Here is an 18,915-nt window from a genome sequence, read left to right as displayed (position 1 = left end):
CAAGCGGGAAGGGCGGAGACAGACTTTGAACGAAACAAAAGTTCAATCCGACGTCTGGCTGAGTCATCTCCCAGTTGATCCTGCACGTGACTGTGGAATATCTGGCTTATCTAAGCATCCCAGCTCCACATCCCGTCTGATCTTTTGCGGGCCTTCCTTCTGACACCATTTGGCAGGGACTGCACGGTGTTTTACCAGACATTCTCCATGTCGTCTTTGCCGTGGCGAAACAAGCAATTTGCACCTTCGTATATGCATGAAATACATCATGACTCCGGATCTTTGAGTTACACAGCTGGTTTCCCCCCCCTGCTTGCCACGCATTTCGATATTTCTAATTTCACAACATTTGCAAGGCATTCGTACGAATACGGATTGCGGTTTCTGCGTACTCCCAGACCTTCAATATGTCGGAATCTTTATGATGGGCCGTTGCGATGTTGTCCGCTAAGCTCTGTTCCTGGGAACTAGACTAGTCGGCGCTGGGCTCTCCATACCCACGAGTGTGTGTCTCGTCTGCGAACTGCGACATGCAGCACCCATTGGGATGGTGGCGTTTTTGCCGTCCCAAAGCTTCCTCAATGATTCCACATCACCAGGGGGGTGTCGACGACAGGGGGTCAGACCCTCTTCCGAAGGGGCAGGCAATCAAGCAAGCACTCAGGCTCCTGCATGGCAGCCGCAGGCTCGCAGAAGACGACGAGGCTCTCAGTGGACCAAACAGATTCAACCAGTGACCGTCAGCGGCAGGACTGTCATCATTAGCAGAACCTTGGCCCTGTCACTGGAAATGGCCAGGCAACAAACACAACTTGGATGGCGTTCGGGCGGCCGACGGGAAAGTGTCACCGGCAACGGGAGGCATCCACTGCCTCCCTGTCAGTCTATCAACCTTGTTGTTGCGTATCACACCAACCCTTCGCCAGTCTTCCCAGCCTCACCTCTATCGCTGCCAAATCGCCCACGAATATTGGGAGGCCTGGGTGTCTGGCATGGCACTTGGCGTTTTTCCCGCTGACAAGGGAAACTAGCATTCGTCGGCTGGGATCGCATACTCCGCATGTCAACAATCCTCACCCTGCCGCTGATCCCGAGCCGAAGGAGAAAACAATCCCCCGGTCCGCCTGAGAGAACGGCAACCTACCAAGTCATCTTGAGCACTATCAAACTTATCGTCAATATCAGACAACGAACAAGGCGGATGCGAATGAAGATCAACGGGCGCGGCGGGAGGTTAGCTGCTTGGCCTCCAACGTCCGCAGCTGAGGAATGTCGATCGGCCCATGCTCCGTGAAGCAAACAGCTGCCGTCTGAACCTCCTCCAGGCCAACTTTCAGCTAGGAATGGCCAGTATCGGAGTTCGGCAGCCAAAGACTGTGGGGTTCAAAGTTCGGCCATCAAGTTGCCAGCAGGTGACAGGTCAATTTGGCCTAGAGGAAGTCTCACAGTGGCGCCACGGGGGAAACACAGCGGCACAGCACCTGAAGCCCGTCCTTCTGGGTAAAAGAACCAAACACCCGGGTTGACTTCTGTGACACTAACACCAAAACCAACAAAAGTCAAGACCGCAAGCCGGTCGACATTGATTACTATTCAGAGTTCCTCTCGTGCTCCAGCTTGTTGCGTTTCGTGCAAAGCAAAGAAACGCCAGGTCGGAAAATCGGACTTTTCTCCCTGCAGGTTCCTGGCCAGAATGCCATCTAAAAATGCTGGAGCCTCGCCGAGCAAGTCGGCGAATATATGTACCCTGATTCAGCTGAGATTGCTAGCGGGCCAGCCGAGGGGCACGGCGTTGACGCCGACTTGATCTACCAATCAGCACTCAAAGCTGGGCTCACTCACAGACTGGAGGCATAAGCAGACTGCAGCAGCCAGCGAAACATACCCTGTCTCGACCCTTGACCCCTGGCTCAGCCCAACGGATTGGAACCAACCACACGTCCATCACCCGCCTTTGCATCTTGACGATCTACAGTCCCGCTCTCTTACGGCCGGCCGGATATACAGACTTCCTTTCTGTCTATAACCACGAAAACCGCAGATATTGCGTCGTCGTCATCCCACAGCGAACCCAGGCTATAGTCTGCCCCCCAACGTCTGTCCGCACCTGCTTCAGTGGAACCTGACCGGTACGGACCCTGGCTCTTTGCAACCCGCACTTCATGATCGGCGTGGTCGGTAAGAGGCCTGCCTTGAACAGACCTACAGACGGCCTCGGATGACATCTCGCTCTGAGGAGGTGCAGAGATATGCTCAGTCGATGAGTTTCCGTTGAGACTATATAACAAACTCATTGCCAAACGACGATTGGCAGGAATACGGGAGTGGCTGCAGGCGTTCAAGCAATGGGACCCTAAGCCATGGCTCAGTTCTGACACATCTGTGATTCTGTTGTGCATATAGCTATCCCTTCGATCGGTTCCGCTCCCAGGCACCTCGCTCCCGTCGGGCATCCTGTCATTTGGAGCCTCCCCCGGCTGCGTTATGTGGGAAATATTGACCATTTGAATCCTTCAAATGCTGAGAACCCCTGTCGACCCGACCCAAAGCCTCGGGTTCTGGGCCGCCACACTTTCTTCCCTGACACAAACATGCGTCCATGACTGGGGTGGGGGTGAAGGGGGGTGTGGTCTTCAGTTAACATGATTCACGTCCGACAGAACTTGGGTATGCAGACTTTTGCCCTTTCCCCCCCGCCTAGGCCAGCGAGCCTGGTCTACCTTTACCTTGATGAGGAGACAGCTCGGCCGGGGCTGGGTATTTGTCAAAGAAGTCTAATGATGTCTCGGCTCGAATTGGACCTTGCGGGATGCAGGTTGGCAGGCATATCCTTTGTGTTCGTTTGCCCAGGATGGCGCTGCCAGCCCGCCGCGCCGCTGCGACCGATATAATAACCTCTCACGCTTGCCACCCCTCCGTCATCGTGTCCCGCATTGGCCAAATTACCCATCCAACCACCGCACTTGCGGTTCTTTCCTCCCACATTACCGACGACGAGTTCGCAATCATCGATAGATAGAATCTTGCGCCCGCGTTCCAACAAGCCATGCTACCCATCCCGACATCGACGACGACGCCCGTTGCGAGGACACAAACGGACGGCTCCCGCGAGCCAACGACACCATCGCGGCTACCATTAGACCACTTTGTACGTTTAATCTGCCAAAGCTTCGTCGATCTCCCGAGAAAGCCTATCTCGTTAACATCGAGTCTTGCCATCGTAATAGCACCTTTTCCCATACCTGCCCGCAGAACTTCGCCTCAAGATATGGAACTTCAACCTACCTCCGCCGCGCATCGTCCCCATACGGTGCGGCGCAAAATCTCTCTCCTTCGCTGCAGACGTCCACCCAGCCGCTCAGCGGCGACCATCGACTAGCGGCTGCATCTCCTACGCATCCGTTCCCGTCAACCTCCACGTCTGCCATGAGTCTCGCGTCGAGGCCATGAAGTCCTACCGGCTTAGTTTTGGTATGACTCGCAACCCTGGCCAAATCTTCTTCGACCGGAGCCGCGATGTCCTGTACTTTGGCGCTCGCGACGGCTACATGGCGTCGGAATCACAGTTCATGACCGTCATGGCGCTGTGCGACTCCACGGACCTCGCCGAGGTGCGCCACCTGGCCGTCAACGACTCGCTGTTCTGGATCGACTCCGTGTACTACCAGAGCATGTCGGCCGCGAACCTGACGGTGGAGGTGCTGAAGCAGGTTCGCGCGCGCATGCCACGGTTGGAGAGTCTCGTTTTCATCCCGAGGGACGAGAACCCGGTGTACTACGACCAGGTCGAACTCGTCGAGGCGAATCGGCAATCCGAGCTGGTGCAGATCATGAGTCTGCAGATGGAGGCCGGCATGAAGGCCGTCTCGGAGATGTTCCCCGACTGGCAGCCGCCTTCGTGGCGTATCATGGCTCTGGGATGCGGGCTGCCTCCGGCCGTGGACTGGTGTCGAGGAGGTGAGATCGGGGCGTTGCCTGTTGAGATGGAGATCGACGCGAGAAGCTGAAGACTTGTTTGTTTTTTGACCTGTTGCATCAAGGGCGGTCAGATTGATTTTGGAGATACCCTGCACATCTGTTTAGGCGTTACGGTTCTTGGCGTCGCGGAGGATGTAAAGTACTATTGAGCATCTACGAACTGTGGGTTTTGACAAGCAAGCGTACGTCAGAGAATGGTGTGCGCCTCTACGATTTATCGTTCCGTGCTCCTTGCTACCTATGTGACGAAGTTATATGTTCAAGTCCGTTTTGAGACATCCAACTTGCCGGGATGCCGTTGATTTCTCGACAAAGGTTTGATACATCAGTCCAGAAAGAGTCAACGATGGCAATATGTCACGTAACTCGAATAGAACCAACGTTGTACCGGACCATGAGCTATACGTGTCGGTACGTACCTTCGATCATCAAGTGAAATAAATTCCTTACTAGAGTAATCTTCAAGCAGGCGATTCCAGCGCCAAAGACCCGAACATCCACCAAATTCATACGGGTTGGCCTTGACTCTCGCAAACGAGTTTAGAAGTTTATATTTGTGTTCTAACCTCCTGCTTCTAGAAGAGTCTCATTAGACATGACCTAGACCATCGCCTGCGGGAAACTTCTCAACTAGCAATTGTGAGAAGGCACGAGATGTGCCCAGCTTGACAAGAGTTTTTCCAACGGTAGATAGAAATGACACCATGATAAAAAGTTGTACATGCGAAACGCACCCAGGTATCAGTAACGTGGTAACTCATAGAGCCACGCATCTTGCACAGGAACAGCACTCAACTGCAGCAATGTGGCAATCCAACGATTGTGTTCCTGGATGTGCGTTACCAAACTGCAGAGACTTGTAGAGACGGCAACGGGGTCGAGCAGAATATGCTCAACCAGTTCAACATCTGACTTTAGACTTCCTCCGTTTTCAGACAACCCTATGCCGACGCCACACAGGCTACATTGCCAACTCACAAAATGCGACAGCCTCGTCAAACAGCATGTGGCATGGCAAACAATTTTCATGTCTTTGTAAATCATACACTGTCCTGAGATCGCACTCTATTTCATAAAATTGTATCCCGGTCATCCGCCGGGCTTATACCTTCCTCATGCCCGTCGTCCCTCAACAGGCCCCTCTGCTCGCCGCCACCGTCTTCTCGCGTGAGGCCAGACTGCACTCCCATGTCCCTGCTCAGACCGCTCGTCCGGCGCGTTTCTTCGGCGCCGTTCAGGACGTACCAAACGTCCTTTTTAGTCAGGAGACCCTGCAAGGCCCCGCGGTCGCTGAAGAGCACGTAGCGAAGGCCGAGCTTCTGGAAGTAAGTGACAGCCAGGTGAAGACTGGACCTCGACGGCATGGTGATCGGCGTCTGGTCCATCCACGGACGCAAGTCCAGCGTCGTGCGGGGATCGGCCAGCGGCTGATGGGAGAAGTACGCCTCCGTCTCCGGAGGGAGTGATCGTGGAGGCGAGGAAGAGATCCGCAGATTGTACGTGAGTTCTTGCCGGGAAATGTATCCTAATAGAATAGCATCGCGAGGATCCGAGATTACTGGGAAACCGCGGTAGGGATGTGTGTCGAGGATGTTCTTGAGGCTGGCTATTGTGTGGCCCGTTGCCGTGAGCACAACCAGGTCCTCAATACGCGTCATGATCTGTGAAGCGGGTATGTCGGGGATGACCATTTCCTCGCTGTTGTCCAAGAACGGGTACTCATTGAAGTGTATCCAGGCTTCATAGATGCCTCGTCGGGAGATCGCGTCGCCCACCCATTTGGAAATCATGACCGCAATCATAATGGGCAGGACGTAAGTCAAGGCTCCGGTCAGCTCGAACATGATGACCACAATTGACACAGTCATTTTAGTGACGCCCGCCAGACTTGCTGCTGCGCCAATGATGGCGTACGTCCCAGGTATTACGCAAGGGACATCTGGCTCGCATGATGCGAAGGGGAAGAAGGTTGGGTGGTTAGCGACCCAAATCTCCATGATGATACCGACTGCGCGGCCGCTGAGAGCACCAATTGCCATTGACGGCAGGATGATACCAGCAGGTAGCTGCAACCCGAATGTTATGGTGGCCAGGAAGAATCCAAGCACGGCTCCAAAGACCAAAAGTACGATAGTCGGTGCTGATGCAACTCCCGTCTTGCAAAGTCCAATCTGGTCATCGACGTACTTTGTACATTCCACGAACAGGTTGGATACCAGTTCCGATGTCTGGAACTTCATGTACGAGTTTGGATAGTTGATGAGCGCCGTCAAGAGGGCCACAGCAGCAACTTGGGTAATAGGTCCGGGGAGCCACGGCGTGTTCTTCTTCCACCGAGCGACAGCCATGTTGGCCTTGACGAACAGGCCGCCGTAGATGCCCTGCAACGCTGATTAGCCTCGTTTTCGGGGAGTCGATACAGAATCTCTTACACCCATGATGCCCAGCAGGGCAAAGGGGATGAGCTCGAAACCATGCCAGCCAGTACTGTACTTGACCTGATACATGACGAGCTGACCTGTGCGGAATGGGTCGAATGCCTGGAGGACGACAGCGGCAGTCATGGCACAGACGAAGCTTTGCCACATCGTCTTGTCGGGGAAATAGTATGAAATTTGCTGAACACAGTAAGTATAGAACGGGGCGGCATGCGGGCGTCACCAACTTCAAGGCTGAACAAGACGCCTCCAATCGGCGAACCGAAAGCCACTGAGATGCCAGATGCCGCCGCTGCAGACAACACCTCTCTCTTTCGAGCTGGAGCACTGTCAGAAATATGCTTAGGAAACGGTGCAGGGATGGCAAACCTTCGTTTTCGTTGATGTTGCTAAACAGCTTTATGAATAGGTTTGCGCAGCAGCAAGCAACATGGACAAGAGGTCCTTCTTTACCCAACCACATGCCAGACCCAACAGCGAGACACTATAGATTTTCGTCAGTGCGATTCCGTGCACTGGGCACTAGATTGACATACCAGTCCCAATGACTTGGTGATCAGGGTCCAGCTGCCGAGGAACCTTCTTATAATGAAACCACCCAGGACCGTCTTGATTTCAGGGATACCGCTATGTTTGGCATAGATACCGTACTCTCTGACCAGTATAGCCGCAGCGCAAGCCAGAATGACCTAGGAAAAGAGTTAGCAGCGTCTCTTGACGCATCTGCCGAAACACCACCTACCGACAAAAACATGAAGAAGAAGTACTCTATGAACCACTTCCCGCCCGTGGAAGACACTCCCAGAGCCTTCGCCCAAGGCGTCCATCCGGCGCACTTGGAGAATTCATCGTAACCCCAGCAGCAAAACCCCTTGTTCAGGTAGAATGCGCCTCCTTCGGGGCCGCCCGAGCAGTACCCGGTCTTCAGATCGCCAAGCCAGTCTGTGGTGATGTCTATCCCAGCTGCGACAGCACCAACTGCCATGCCAGTCAGGATGAGAATAACCCAGACCTGACTGGAGTCAACGAGCTGCTGGAAGTAGCCCAGAAGGCCTTGCGCGCTCGCGTACAGGACGCGCAAACGCTGGCGCTCCTTTGTGTATTCGAAAATCCAATCGATCGCCGTCAAATCCTCGTATCCAACTCGTCGGCCCGGCCCCTCAACGTACCAGTCCAACGGCGCGCCGTCTTTCGTCCCGTGGGTCGTTGTCGCATTGACGCCTGTCCTGCGCGGGGAGGTGAAGCCCGGTCGGCCAGCATCTTGGATCGGCGTTCGAACTCGCGGGGATGAGTGGGGGGAATCGGTGCCTGGTCGCGAACCGGTGATGGCGGAGAGGAAGCGCCCAGGCGTGGACAGCACATTCTGCTTCTGCTTGCGCTTGAAGGAAAGCGGCTCTTCTAGGTCTTCGCGGTCGCGGATGGGGTCTTCGGTGAGGACGTCGGCGATGTCCTCGTCTTCGCTCCAGAGTTCCAGCTCATCTCGGTCGCCGGGCGGGCTGTTGCTGTTGCTATTGCTATTGCTGCTGCTGCTGCCATTGTTCAACGGTCGCGACGAGGACGAGGCCGAAGAATCATTGTTTGCGTGGCCGGTCATGTTGCGACTCTGAGGAACACCCAACTTCTCTTTAGTTCCTCGGAATGGCCATCTTGTTGTCGTTTCGCCTTTGTTGAAGGTCGCTCCTTGCGCCTCTCAGCCAGATACCTGCTTAGTGACAAGCCGCGCGTGGCTGACTCGATAGAGAAGCTCGGACCATTTTGCAGTCTTTCCTCCGGTGATCGCATGCAGGGATGTTGATGTGCCGTGGAGAATGCTCCTTCGATCTGCTGGGTCAAATCTGCGCGGGGCATTTTTTCCACGAGAGTGTTGTTCTTCTGGTCTTGGCTTCGGGCAGCTTCTGTTTGCAGATCGGCAGACTGTTGACCGACATTCTCTGTTTAACGGGGAGCCCTACCAAAACGACTGACGGTGTTCATGAAAGAGGGCGCGGGCGTTGTCAAATGTTGACCACTGGAAATTATCCCAATCCGACTTACAACTCACTCGACTTACTCTAGACTTAGCCTGATCATTTGTAGAGTACACCACGTCGTCGTCATTCGAACGAAATGGATCAAGACGAGTCTTCAGGGTCTACGGATCCGCAGACGGCTGCCTCACAGACGCCTGAAGCTTCGCAAGCAACACAGCAAACAGCCTCACTCGATCAGATTCAGACCATGCTGAAAGCCAAGGACGACACGTCAAGATTCGTAGGATTGGCGCTCCTCAAAAGCGTGCTTGACAACTCCCAAGGACTTAGGGATGACGCAGAGACGGTTTCCGTCCTCTGGGCGTGCGTTCCCCCCAGATTCCTCGACCGGCTCGTGAAGACGGGCTCGTCCGCCCAGTCGGCTCAGGCAGCGGACGCCAGAAACATGTTGGACCTGGCCGTCTCAGTCATACACACATTCACATCATTACTGCCTGACCAGGCAAAGAGAGACAAGAGGCTTGTCGGGAGGCTGCCCCTGCTTGTGTCAGGCTTGCTACGGAGGTGCGTCGACCAAAGACATTTTTCAGGGGGGAAAGTTGCAACGCTAACTCTCAAGGGGGCAGTTCTGGCGAGACATCTCGGCTGATTGTGCAGGCCATTCTTGCACTTGTCGTCTTCCCAGAAGGCGCTCGGGTATTTTCAGAAATTGAGGATGTAAGCCCGCTGGTTGAGATTGCACCGAGTGACCCGGTGGCTCTTGAAATCTTTGCTTTCGCGTACATCAACTGCATGGACCTTGCCGAGGACAGAGTGATCTTGAGGGAGAAAATCGACAGCACCATCCAGGCCCTGGTCTCATCCTTCAAGGGAACAGATGGAGTCACTCTGCTTGAATTCCTCGGCAAGTTCCTCCGAAATTCCGATGCACAGGTAGGTCCTCCCCCCGAAAAGACGCAGGCGGCTGACTTACACGCTCGCAGGCGCTCCCGTCGAATCCAACATGGATTAAGACTATCGTCAATTTCATCAAGACTTTGCTCACAAGCAGACCTACGCCCGAGGCTAGGAACGCCTACACCATCGCGGCGGCCTCCTTGCTCGAGGTCTATCACGAGGATGCGGCAAAGCTTCTCTTCACCAGCGACGTGAAAGACGACAAGCCTTTCTCCTACCTCCTCATCACTCTCCTCCTGACTGACACGAGAGTAACCTTGCCACGAATGCTAGAACTTCTTAATGATCCAACCTATCCGTCCGTCGCCCAGCGAATTGGCTCGGCGTTCGACGTCACTACACACTTTGTCGGCTACTTAGTGAGAAGCCTTGACGACGATCAGTCGCCAGGTGCGATGGTCATGCCCCCAGACTACCTGCTGAAGCTCCGAAGGACAATCTCGGAAGCCATGTCGTTGGCCATCGAGTTTCTTAGAGACAGGTGGGACGCGTCAGTGGCGGGCACGTTCGGCTTGCACCCCGACGCACGCACCAAAGAGACAGACACATCCGGCGGGAAGAGGCTCACGATTTCTTGGGAGTCCAAGAAGGATAACGTCCACGAAGATCCTCTCATCCTGGCAGCTGTGAGGACCTTGGCCATCTGGCTTCGCGAGGACGACAACGAGCTTCTGCGGAAAGAAGCCGCGGGACTCACAGACATGCTGATCGACCTGTTCAAGTCCAGTTCTCCCTCTGGACTAGACTTCCGGTCACCCGTCCTGGTTGGTCTGGAGGGCATTCTCGTCGAGAAGGCAGGACTCGAGGAGTTCTCCACGCACGGTGGCTGGCAGGCCCTCACGGCCGACTTGATAGCCATCCTGCAGCACACGTCGGCTTTAGGCGATGAAATCGAGGCAGCCCGCGGGATCGAGATTGTGCGTGTTCTTCTGCCAATCGTGGAGGGGGAGGATGGTGGTGCGAGGGAGGACTGGATGGCCTACGTCACTGCTGTCGCCGCCTGGGACGTTCCGGAGGCCGAACAGCCTCTTCTCGTTCAGGAGGCCCAGATTGCTGCCCTCCAACTGGCAACAGCTCTGCTCGTGAGTGCTCATGAGGGCATGAGGAAGCGGTACGTACACTCTACGGGCGCCATTCTCGGCATAGCTGCGCGGTTACAGAGGCATGTGGGCACCGGCCACCCGTTGAAGGAGTCCTTGGACGACGTCCTAGAAACCCTAGATAGATTCCGCTAGACGGTTGCCAGGAACGAGACCACCTGGTTTTCCTGCCTTCGCGGCAATATTTCCTGTGTGCCTGAAGAATTTGAAATTGTACTTGAATCGATGACGATGCTTGAGCACAGGGAAAATAGGGGGTTCCATAAGAGCATGCTCCGAGAGAGAAAGACATAGAAGGGGCACCACTACCATGCGACATTACTGCAATAGATAAGTACATATTCTGTACTATTGGGCAATTATGCTGATCAATGAGGATTATTGGCGTTCTAAACTTTTCTGTGAAATCACAACTGTCAGCGGACCGACAAACATTGACTGAGAATCATGTATATTGATAGCAGCATATCTGTCAAACCTGGTCATGATGTCTTCGTTGCCCACCAGGCCCGATTCAAAGTTTGCGCGCATTATCTAGATACGGGCCTGCACATAGGATGCTATTTGGGTCGACGCTCTCTTTCAGGGGATCATTCACCACATTTGTCTAGTCCTCTCACCGGTGCGCACACCCTATACTGTTACTTAGTTGTCTAGATGAGAGCCTCGCCATTACAAAACGATCCCATGCCACACTCGGGTAGTGTAGATCCTCGACCAGTTCACGTCAGTCTCCATAACAGAGACACAAACAGCCACATATTGAAAGTGACCGAATGCCAACGAGTTGCACTGCAAGTGTAGTCTAGGTTAGGACGTGAGGATTGATGGGAATAAGACCTGATGGAGATATTGGCGGTAGCCGTTCTCATCTAGGGAGGTATCTGCCAGTGACCTCTTGCGGGGCAGGCGGCTTCAAATAGTGAGCTCTAGACTGACCCCTGACCACGTTTAACCCGAGAAGAAATATGTGACAATACTCGTGGATTTCCTGGGTTGAAATCGCAAGTCATGGATGGTTTGAGAGGTTGCGGTTGCGTGGGATGCCCGGTTACGTAGAATCAACTGCTGTCCTGGGGGCGTGCGACTCGCGACTTGCCGCCGCTTCGTCAATCTTCTTCTGAGCAGCCTCAGCTTTGGCCCGCTTCTTTTGTGCCCGCCTGACCTCGATTTCCACATGCTTCATCTCAGCCTGGACAGAGACCAGACGAGGAATCACGTCCTGCACGGCCTTGACCGACAACGTTTGCGCCTGACGCAAAGGCATCGGCGCGAGGATGCCGAACCACCGAATAGGGTCGTTGCTCTTCTTCGTTGCCTTCGTCGCGTCCTTTGCTTTTTCAGTTGGCTCGACCTCGTCAGCCGGAGCCTCATCTTGGCCGTCGGGTTTCCGCTCGCCGACTGGAGCCTCTTGGGTCCCTGGGCTCGTTACATCTTCTGCAGGCTTGACAAGCTCGTAGCGAGGGACACCCTTGCTGTCGGCAGAGATCGAGAGGATTCTCGAAGCCTGCATGCGCTCGTCGTAATAGTCCGGGCCGTATCTGACGCCCCTCTCTGCGGAGAAGTTGGCTCGTGCGATGTTCTGATACATGCCAGCCTGAGTCTTGCTGAGGAGCTCTCGCAGAACGGTATACTCATCCAGCAACATGATAAAGCGCTCCAGCAGCTGGTCGATGTGGTCCGTCTCCATGGTGTGTAATGCAGCACGGCGGCAGACGGGGGGGTCGGAAGCTGGGCCGGGGCGGATGTAGTTGGTGATATTGTGGCAGAAGGGCCGAGACGGCAACGGTGGTGTGCTGTAGTGTCCCACGACGGAAGAAAAAAAAAGAAAAATAAAAAAGGTTGCACTTAAACGAGAGTGGCACGTACTCGTCGGGGTGAGATGTCGTCAAAGTCGGGAACTGAGCGGTCTGACTCTAGGCAGCGGTGGTAAGGTATTCAGAATGAGGTGGCTGCGCGAGGCGACGCATGAAGTTGAGGCAGCTGTAGTAAGGAATTTGCGTGGCTTGAGCGATGATCTGCAAAGGAGGGACGGGCATGCAGGGGGGTGCCCTGAGCTAGCGACCCCAAGACCCGAGTCTGTGGCAGTCGTAGTGGTACTTGGCACTCGACAAGCACCTGCTGATCCGGGTATGAGAGCTGTCGATGAAGGTACCTGTACTTTCCGCTGTCCCGGGGCTGGCGAGAGCGCCTGCCTGTCAATTGGCCGTAGGGCACATGCGATTGATTGTCCACGAAGCTGCAACTTACACTGCCTAGGTAGGTATTACGGGATGTCGTTGGGCAAGTCCAACGGCAGGGCGGTCGTTCCGGGGCAATGGCAAGGGTGAACAAACAAACCGAATGGGTGCAACACAACGGCAATCTGGTGCACAAAGATGAGGCGAAGTTCGAGGGGGGACGGCAAACAATCGGAACAAAGGCGGCCGGAACTGTCAAGTCTCCTTCCTTTCCCACTCCGAGCCGCAGCCTTCACGGGAAGGCGTTGGGTCGTCTGTTCGGCTGGCTAGTTGCAATGACTTTCGTACTCATTATTGCACAACAATGAGAAATAACTGCAGGGGCATATAGATGCTGTCTGAAGGGAGCGGGACAATCATGAGATAACACTGACACCTCAGTGACGGTGATGAACCAATGACCCCTTGGGAGCTGTTCCCCGTCGTCAACACCAATCCGTTGCGCACGAGCCGTGGACCATCCTTTTATGTCGGAGATCCCGGTATTCGATCACGTTGGACCCTGGGACGCAGCGGTACTGGGATTCTGGGAATGACGATGGGCGGAAAAATGGCATGTAGACTGCTTAGCTTCCCCCAAGACGGTAGATTGGATTGCCCTTTCTGCGACGGAACATCGGGCTGGAGTAATAGGGCAAGACGATGCGAGACAGCAAGCCGAAGCCATTGTGCCAGGTGCCGGAGTCATGGCTGGATGGAAGCATTGAAGAAGTCTGCGGGTATCCGTTGACCGGTCCCCCGTCTGGCTTATTCCCTGCCCCAGGGACCTGCCTCAAGTGCGTGTCGTCCAAATGACTTGCGAGGGGATCGTCTGCAGCGTGGCGCCCTCCGTCCCCAAATCTCTGGCGTGCCTTGTCCTTTGTTGTCTCGATTTCCCACGTTTTCTGTCACCAACGGCGACGAGTAATTGCGGCGATAGGCGGCAGAAGGAAAGCTGCATAGGGGACGTGTCTCTAGCTGACACGACATACCACAACCAGCAATTGGGATGGCGTCTCAATTTTGGCATTTTGTGTCAAGGCCGCTCGAGCCAGAGACAAAGGAAGGGTTGCCGAAGTATTTGCTGGATGAACCTAACGCACAGGCGCCTCGGGCGTAGCAAGTTGTCCTGACGCTGTCCGTGTGAGTAAACACTGCTAGCAACATGATGCTTAGCCAACGTCGAGGAAACTCGGCTTTCTTATTCTTCGGCAGGTGTTGACTGAAACAGCCCAGATAGTTCTCACGGTCAAGTGAGTGAATATCCGTAGGGAGGTTCAAGTATCGCTACCTGGCCAATCTTTAGGGTCGTGGGCCCCGTGGCTTATGGAGGTGCGGATACGCCCGGGTAAGGTAGGTCACCTTAAGCCGATGCACCGTTCCAGCATCGGTGCAGGGCAGGAGGCGTGGGACCCAGCGGGCCAGGATTTGCAGCCGCTTTGAAAGTAACACTCGGGACAAATGGCAAAGAGAACGGTCTGGATCCGGTGCTCCTGCCATCTCGATACACGGCCGCTGTGAGGCGGAAGAAAGCCGGCGGCGGTGGTGGTCAAACTTACGATTTTGCTCCGAGATGGTGAGGCCAGGATACGCATTGTGGCGGGAGCCGTCGGATGGTTACGTGAGAAAAAGGAAATGGCCGGAGTTTGGATAGGTAGATGGGAAAGAAATAACCTTGCTGGACAAACTTGCGTTGATTTCCATCTTTAGGGCCCCAAACTGCTCTGTGCATTCGGGGTTAGACGGGGAGGGAGAGAGAAGTGTGAAGGTGGGTGAGTGGTTTTGACTTTGGATGTTTTAAAAGAGACATCAAAATGGCTTGAGAGAGAGGGTGGACTGCGTGGGGGCCAATTGCACAACGGCATAGCTCTACTGAAGCGAGAACGAACTGGTGGGTTTCCCTGTATCTGACGATGAATCCGCGGATACAGCAGGATGCCTCCGATTAGACATATCACGACCCGAGTTGAGAGTGATTGGGGTGCACCGTGGCGGGCTGAGGTGACACAAGACGGCAATGGCAGGTGCAAGTGCAGTCGCAGATGCAGCGGGAGGTGAAAAGCAAAATGGGCCGCAAATTGGTTGGCGTGATGTCAGGAATGAGGTGCAGCTGTCGGTTCCGCTGCTTGTGCTTTGCTCCCTCTACCTGTGCTCGTGCTCGTGCTTGTGCTTGTGCTTGATGCTTGAGCTGCATGTGCATACCATAATGACACCCAAAGGTATCTGTAGGTTGGTAGATAGATGTTGGACGTTGGAGCTGAGGTGGTGGTGTTGGGAGCTGGCGGTGCACCTGCTTGGTTGGGTCTTGCTACAGAAGAAGCTTGGACTGCACTGCACTGCTGGAGTTGGGCGGTGGCCAGCGTCAGCGTCGCTCGGTCCACCAGTGTCGTCCTGGGCCCACTTTACCCTAGAAACCGGTACGTACCGCGAGATATGCACATGCATTTTGCGTGTTAAAGTCGCAGCGCTGCATGGAGTGGAGAGACCACCCCCAATTTACGCAGGACGAGGGTCCTTGGGTCACGGTCTTGAGATGCAGCACCACTTGGCACTCCATGTACGTACGAACAGCCACTCTGCCGACAGATGACACCCAATGTCACCACGAACTGCGAAGTGTGTAGGGGTAGCCGCCAGCCTCGAGTGGCCGGGCCTGGCGCCATGGTCATCGGAATGAGCCCGGCTCACGATCTTCTTCTCTGCTGAACTCCAAGCCAGCAGATCCAGCGTCCCGCTTAAACCGTGGACGAGGGACCGGTCCACTCTTTACGGGTAGCAAAAGTGGTTGGTGAGGGCGGTGAGCAAAGAAAGAGGAGGTCAACGAAAACAAGCTACGAGTGCCCCGCGTCCGACCCCGAGCGAGACGGAACCACCAAGCCGAACCCAAGACTCGACCAACTCACCTCATCACCATGGTGGTGGAGATGTCAAATACGCAGTGCCAATGACAGGGACGACACCCCATGTGCGTGCCTCAGTCTTGGGCGGCTGTTTACCCTCCCGTCCATGCTGCTGCATCTCGGACAAGACTGGACGAGCGAGAGGAGGGACCATCCGGGCATTGGCTACTGGGACTGACTGGCAACGTCTTGTCCGTCTCGTACGGGTCTACGTACCCCTTGGACGCAGGCCAGCCCAGGCGTGATGGTTCGCTGAGGTTGATGGGAACCCCAGTCCAGACTCCAAACTCCAAAGGCGGTGCTTGGTTTGCCCTGGGCTCTGCTTCGTCGACCTTCCGGGGTTGGGCCATGCCGTCCAGCTCGCAGCTAATACTGCACCAATAGGCCGTCCCAAGTACCCGAGAGCCACTGGCCAGGCGCCATCCATCCCTTTGGAACAGTGAACTCCCGTCCAAGGGCAGGCGCCAATCCCAAAACTTGCAAGATTCAGCCTTGCAAAACCCCCTTCCCACGCCTCTCCCCGTCCCCCGAATCACCGACCTTTCTGTCAAAGGTATTCGTGATGAGAGGAGGGCGGGTTTCTTTCCCCCTTTCCGGTTCGCATGTGTTGTGTGTGTGTGTGTGTGTCCAAGGCAAGGTAAGATAGGTAGGTTGATAGGTTGCCATCTTTAGCCTCTGAGAAGGGTCAGCAATATCTGGTCCGCCTGGGTAGATTGCCATTCATGGATCTAATTTACGTTGCTTTCCGGAAAGAAGCTGGCATGCTCCTACCAAGTATAATGCTCCATGACACCCCGTCCGCTACGAGTTTGGCCATGGCCACTGGACCATGACTTGGTACCACTACTCGTGCTACTGCAGCCGCTGCCTGCCTCCGTAGATGGGACCAAAGTTTGCGTGCGTGCCATGATCAACAGCAACCTCAGAGGGAACCTTTAATTTTCTCTTTGCTTTTTCTAACCTCGAATGCCTTTATCTTATTTGGCAGAACCAACACAAGCCTCGCAGTGCAAGGTACTGTTCCTACAGCCGCCCATCGTATCTACTAATCACCGGTTTGCGTGCGGAATCTTTTCCCTCTTTTTTTTTCTTCTCTTTTCTTATTTTCTAACCCTCGATCCCCTGCCGTCGCAGGTACTTTTTGTCTGTCCAGGTATCCGTAGTCCATGGTGCTTTCCTTCCCTGACGGAACACCTCACACTCAAAGCGTTCAGGTCCTCAGGCTTCTGGTCGTCACCCAAAAAACTTATTTCATTATTCATTTTTGCCCGCTCCTCGCCTCTGGCTTTCCACCCCCCAAGGTGACCCCTTTCCCCCCCTCCTTCTATTACCTTACGTCCAGGTCGGGCCTGCTGTTCCACTTTCCCGCGTGTGTCGAGACCGCCCGGCGCCATCGCTGCTAAAAAAGAACACAAAAAAATCCCCGACGACATCTCACTTGCGACCTTGGTTGGGACGGCCCCATTCATCACCCTTCGCCAGTGTCACCTCTTGCCTTTTTTTTTTTTTTTTTTTTTTTCCCCCCCCCCNGTCCCCCCTTTCCTTTTTTTTTTTTTTTTTTTTCTCCCTCCCGTCCCTCGCCTGCTCACCTGCTCCTCTCCGTTGGCCGTTCTTACTCGACAACACCACGCACAACTGACCTCCTCTGCCACTCACACCCGCTCACCTACCCGACCCGCTAGCTTGCCTGGCCGGGCCCTGCCTTATTCCTGCGTCTGCCGCTATTGCTCTCCTGCCGCTACCGCTGCTGCGACGCCGCTACCTTACACTTCCAATCCCACGCTTACCTTGCAAGACGGGCCTACTCGACCTGCTCACCCTGGACCCTCTCTCCTTCTCCAACTAACCACCACCACCACCACCCGCCCTGCTTGCCTACCTGCGGCTTCGAACAAGGACCCGTTCCACGTTCCTCCTGCTCGCCGCGCCCCCCCATTTCGATTCGACCGTCTCCACTACCCATCTTTCGCCCTGCAGCGACGGCAACCACCACTGCTACCAACTACCACTGCCACTCTCCAACCTACCTGCCTACCTTACCCGCCTGGAAATCACACCCCGACAAGACCAGAGACACTCGACGACGCGCCGCGCGATAAGGGAGAGACTGAGAGACCAGTCTTATTTTTTTCTTCCCCAGGTCTCTGCTCCTGCACAGGAGCATCTTTGATCTAGACAATGGTCGTCGCTACTATCAAGTGCGTACATTTTCTCCCTGTTTTGCCGTGGCCCTATCCCCATCTCCATCCCCTTGCCCAGTCACAAGTTGTAGTCCCTCGACTCCAGCTGTGTCGCTCTGTTCTGCCTGCCTCAATATCTACGCCCATCTAGATATTGTCGCTCGTCATGGCCAGACTGCCCATTCATCCAGATGGCCGAGGCTGCCCTCTCTTGCGCTGGCTGCCTCTGGATTGGGCCGACCCCTCTCTCTCCCTCGCTCTCACCGCAGTCATCAAAGCGCGCATGTCACCGGGCATTGTGCTCAGGACCAGAACTGACCCTCATCCTCCAGGTGCGTTGTCGTCGGCGACGGTGCGGTCGGAAAGACATGCCTCCTCATCAGCTACACGACGAACAAGTTCCCCTCCGAATACGTCCCGACCGTTTTCGATAACTACGCCGTCACTGTAATGTGAGTTTCTCCAGCGCCTCCAGACACTCAAACACCAGGCTCCAAGGCCCTTTGAAGAGGCGGACCCAGCACGAATGGACGGACAAAAGGGATAGGAGGATCAAGGGAATGGAATCTGCTGGCATTGTTTGGGAAAACTTGGTAGGCCTTGCGCTGATGGCCACTTTTTGCAGGATCGGAGATGAGCCTTACACCCTGGGACTGTTCGATACCGCCGGTCAGGAAGATTACGACAGACTGCGCCCCCTCTCCTACCCCCAGACCGACGTCTTCCTCGTCTGCTTCAGCGTCACATCACCCGCCTCCTTCGAGAACGTCCGCGAGAAGTGGTTCCCCGAGGTACATCACCACTGCCCTGGCGTCCCCTGCCTTATCGTTGGCACCCAGGTGGACTTGAGAGAGGATCCCAGCGTGCGCGAGAAGCTTTCTAAGCAGAAGATGTCTCCCGTACGGAAAGAGGATGGCGAGCGGATGGCGAAGGACTTGGGAGCGGTGAAGTACGTCGAGTGCAGTGCTCTGACGCAGTTCAAGTTGAAGGATGTCTTTGATGAGGTACGGCTCTTCTCCATCGTTGCTGTGATGCGCGACTAACCCGCGTACAGGCGATCGTTGCGGCTCTGGAGCCCCCTGCTCCCAAGAAGAAGTCGCACAAGTGCCTTGTCCTCTGATTGCGAACCCTCTCCCCACGGGTCTCGCTTCCTTCCGCCCTGCCCGGGTTCTG

General features: G+C 55.1%; 5 protein-coding genes across 5 annotated transcripts; 3 read left to right on the top strand and 2 right to left on the bottom strand.

The window, feature by feature from the left end:
- Nucleotides 1-3,046: 3,046 nt before the first annotated feature.
- On the top strand, nt 3,047-4,007 carry GCG54_00006626 (uncharacterized protein; the record flags this gene model as incomplete). The annotated part of the gene is made up of 2 exons (XM_045406625.1): nt 3,047-3,148; nt 3,228-4,007. 2 exons carry the CDS (start codon nt 3,047-3,049, stop codon nt 4,005-4,007), a joined length of 882 nt encoding a protein of 293 aa, XP_045269877.1.
- Nucleotides 4,008-5,048: 1,041 nt separating this feature from the next.
- On the bottom strand, nt 5,049-8,010 carry GCG54_00006625 (H(+)/Cl(-) exchange transporter 3; the record flags this gene model as incomplete). Its single annotated transcript, XM_045406624.1, has 6 exons — nt 5,049-6,359; nt 6,411-6,596; nt 6,644-6,735; nt 6,786-6,900; nt 6,953-7,105; nt 7,159-8,010. The coding sequence occupies 6 exons, from the start codon at nt 8,008-8,010 to the stop codon at nt 5,049-5,051; spliced, it is 2,709 nt and encodes a 902-aa protein (XP_045269876.1).
- Nucleotides 8,011-8,522: 512 nt separating this feature from the next.
- On the top strand, nt 8,523-10,578 carry GCG54_00006624 (uncharacterized protein; the record flags this gene model as incomplete). Its single annotated transcript, XM_045406623.1, has 3 exons — nt 8,523-8,950; nt 9,013-9,319; nt 9,370-10,578. 3 exons carry the CDS (start codon nt 8,523-8,525, stop codon nt 10,576-10,578), a joined length of 1,944 nt encoding a protein of 647 aa, XP_045269875.1.
- Nucleotides 10,579-11,494: 916 nt separating this feature from the next.
- GCG54_00006623 (uncharacterized protein) lies at nt 11,495-12,133 on the bottom strand (the record flags this gene model as incomplete). Its single annotated transcript, XM_045406622.1, has 1 exon — nt 11,495-12,133. The coding sequence occupies one exon, from the start codon at nt 12,131-12,133 to the stop codon at nt 11,495-11,497; it is 639 nt and encodes a 212-aa protein (XP_045269874.1).
- Nucleotides 12,134-17,740: 5,607 nt separating this feature from the next.
- GCG54_00006622 (Cell division control protein 42-like) lies at nt 17,741-18,862 on the top strand (the record flags this gene model as incomplete). Its single annotated transcript, XM_045406621.1, has 4 exons — nt 17,741-17,760; nt 18,075-18,194; nt 18,368-18,746; nt 18,797-18,862. 4 exons carry the CDS (start codon nt 17,741-17,743, stop codon nt 18,860-18,862), a joined length of 585 nt encoding a protein of 194 aa, XP_045269873.1.
- Nucleotides 18,863-18,915: the final 53 nt, after the last annotated feature.

This window comes from Colletotrichum gloeosporioides (assembly GCF_011800055.1).
Source record: "Colletotrichum gloeosporioides strain Lc1 chromosome Unknown consensus_10, whole genome shotgun sequence".
NCBI classification, from domain to species: domain Eukaryota; kingdom Fungi; phylum Ascomycota; class Sordariomycetes; order Glomerellales; family Glomerellaceae; genus Colletotrichum; species Colletotrichum gloeosporioides.
The sequence above is the reverse complement of the archived record's forward strand: the minus strand, read 5'-3'. Positions and strand labels throughout refer to the sequence as shown.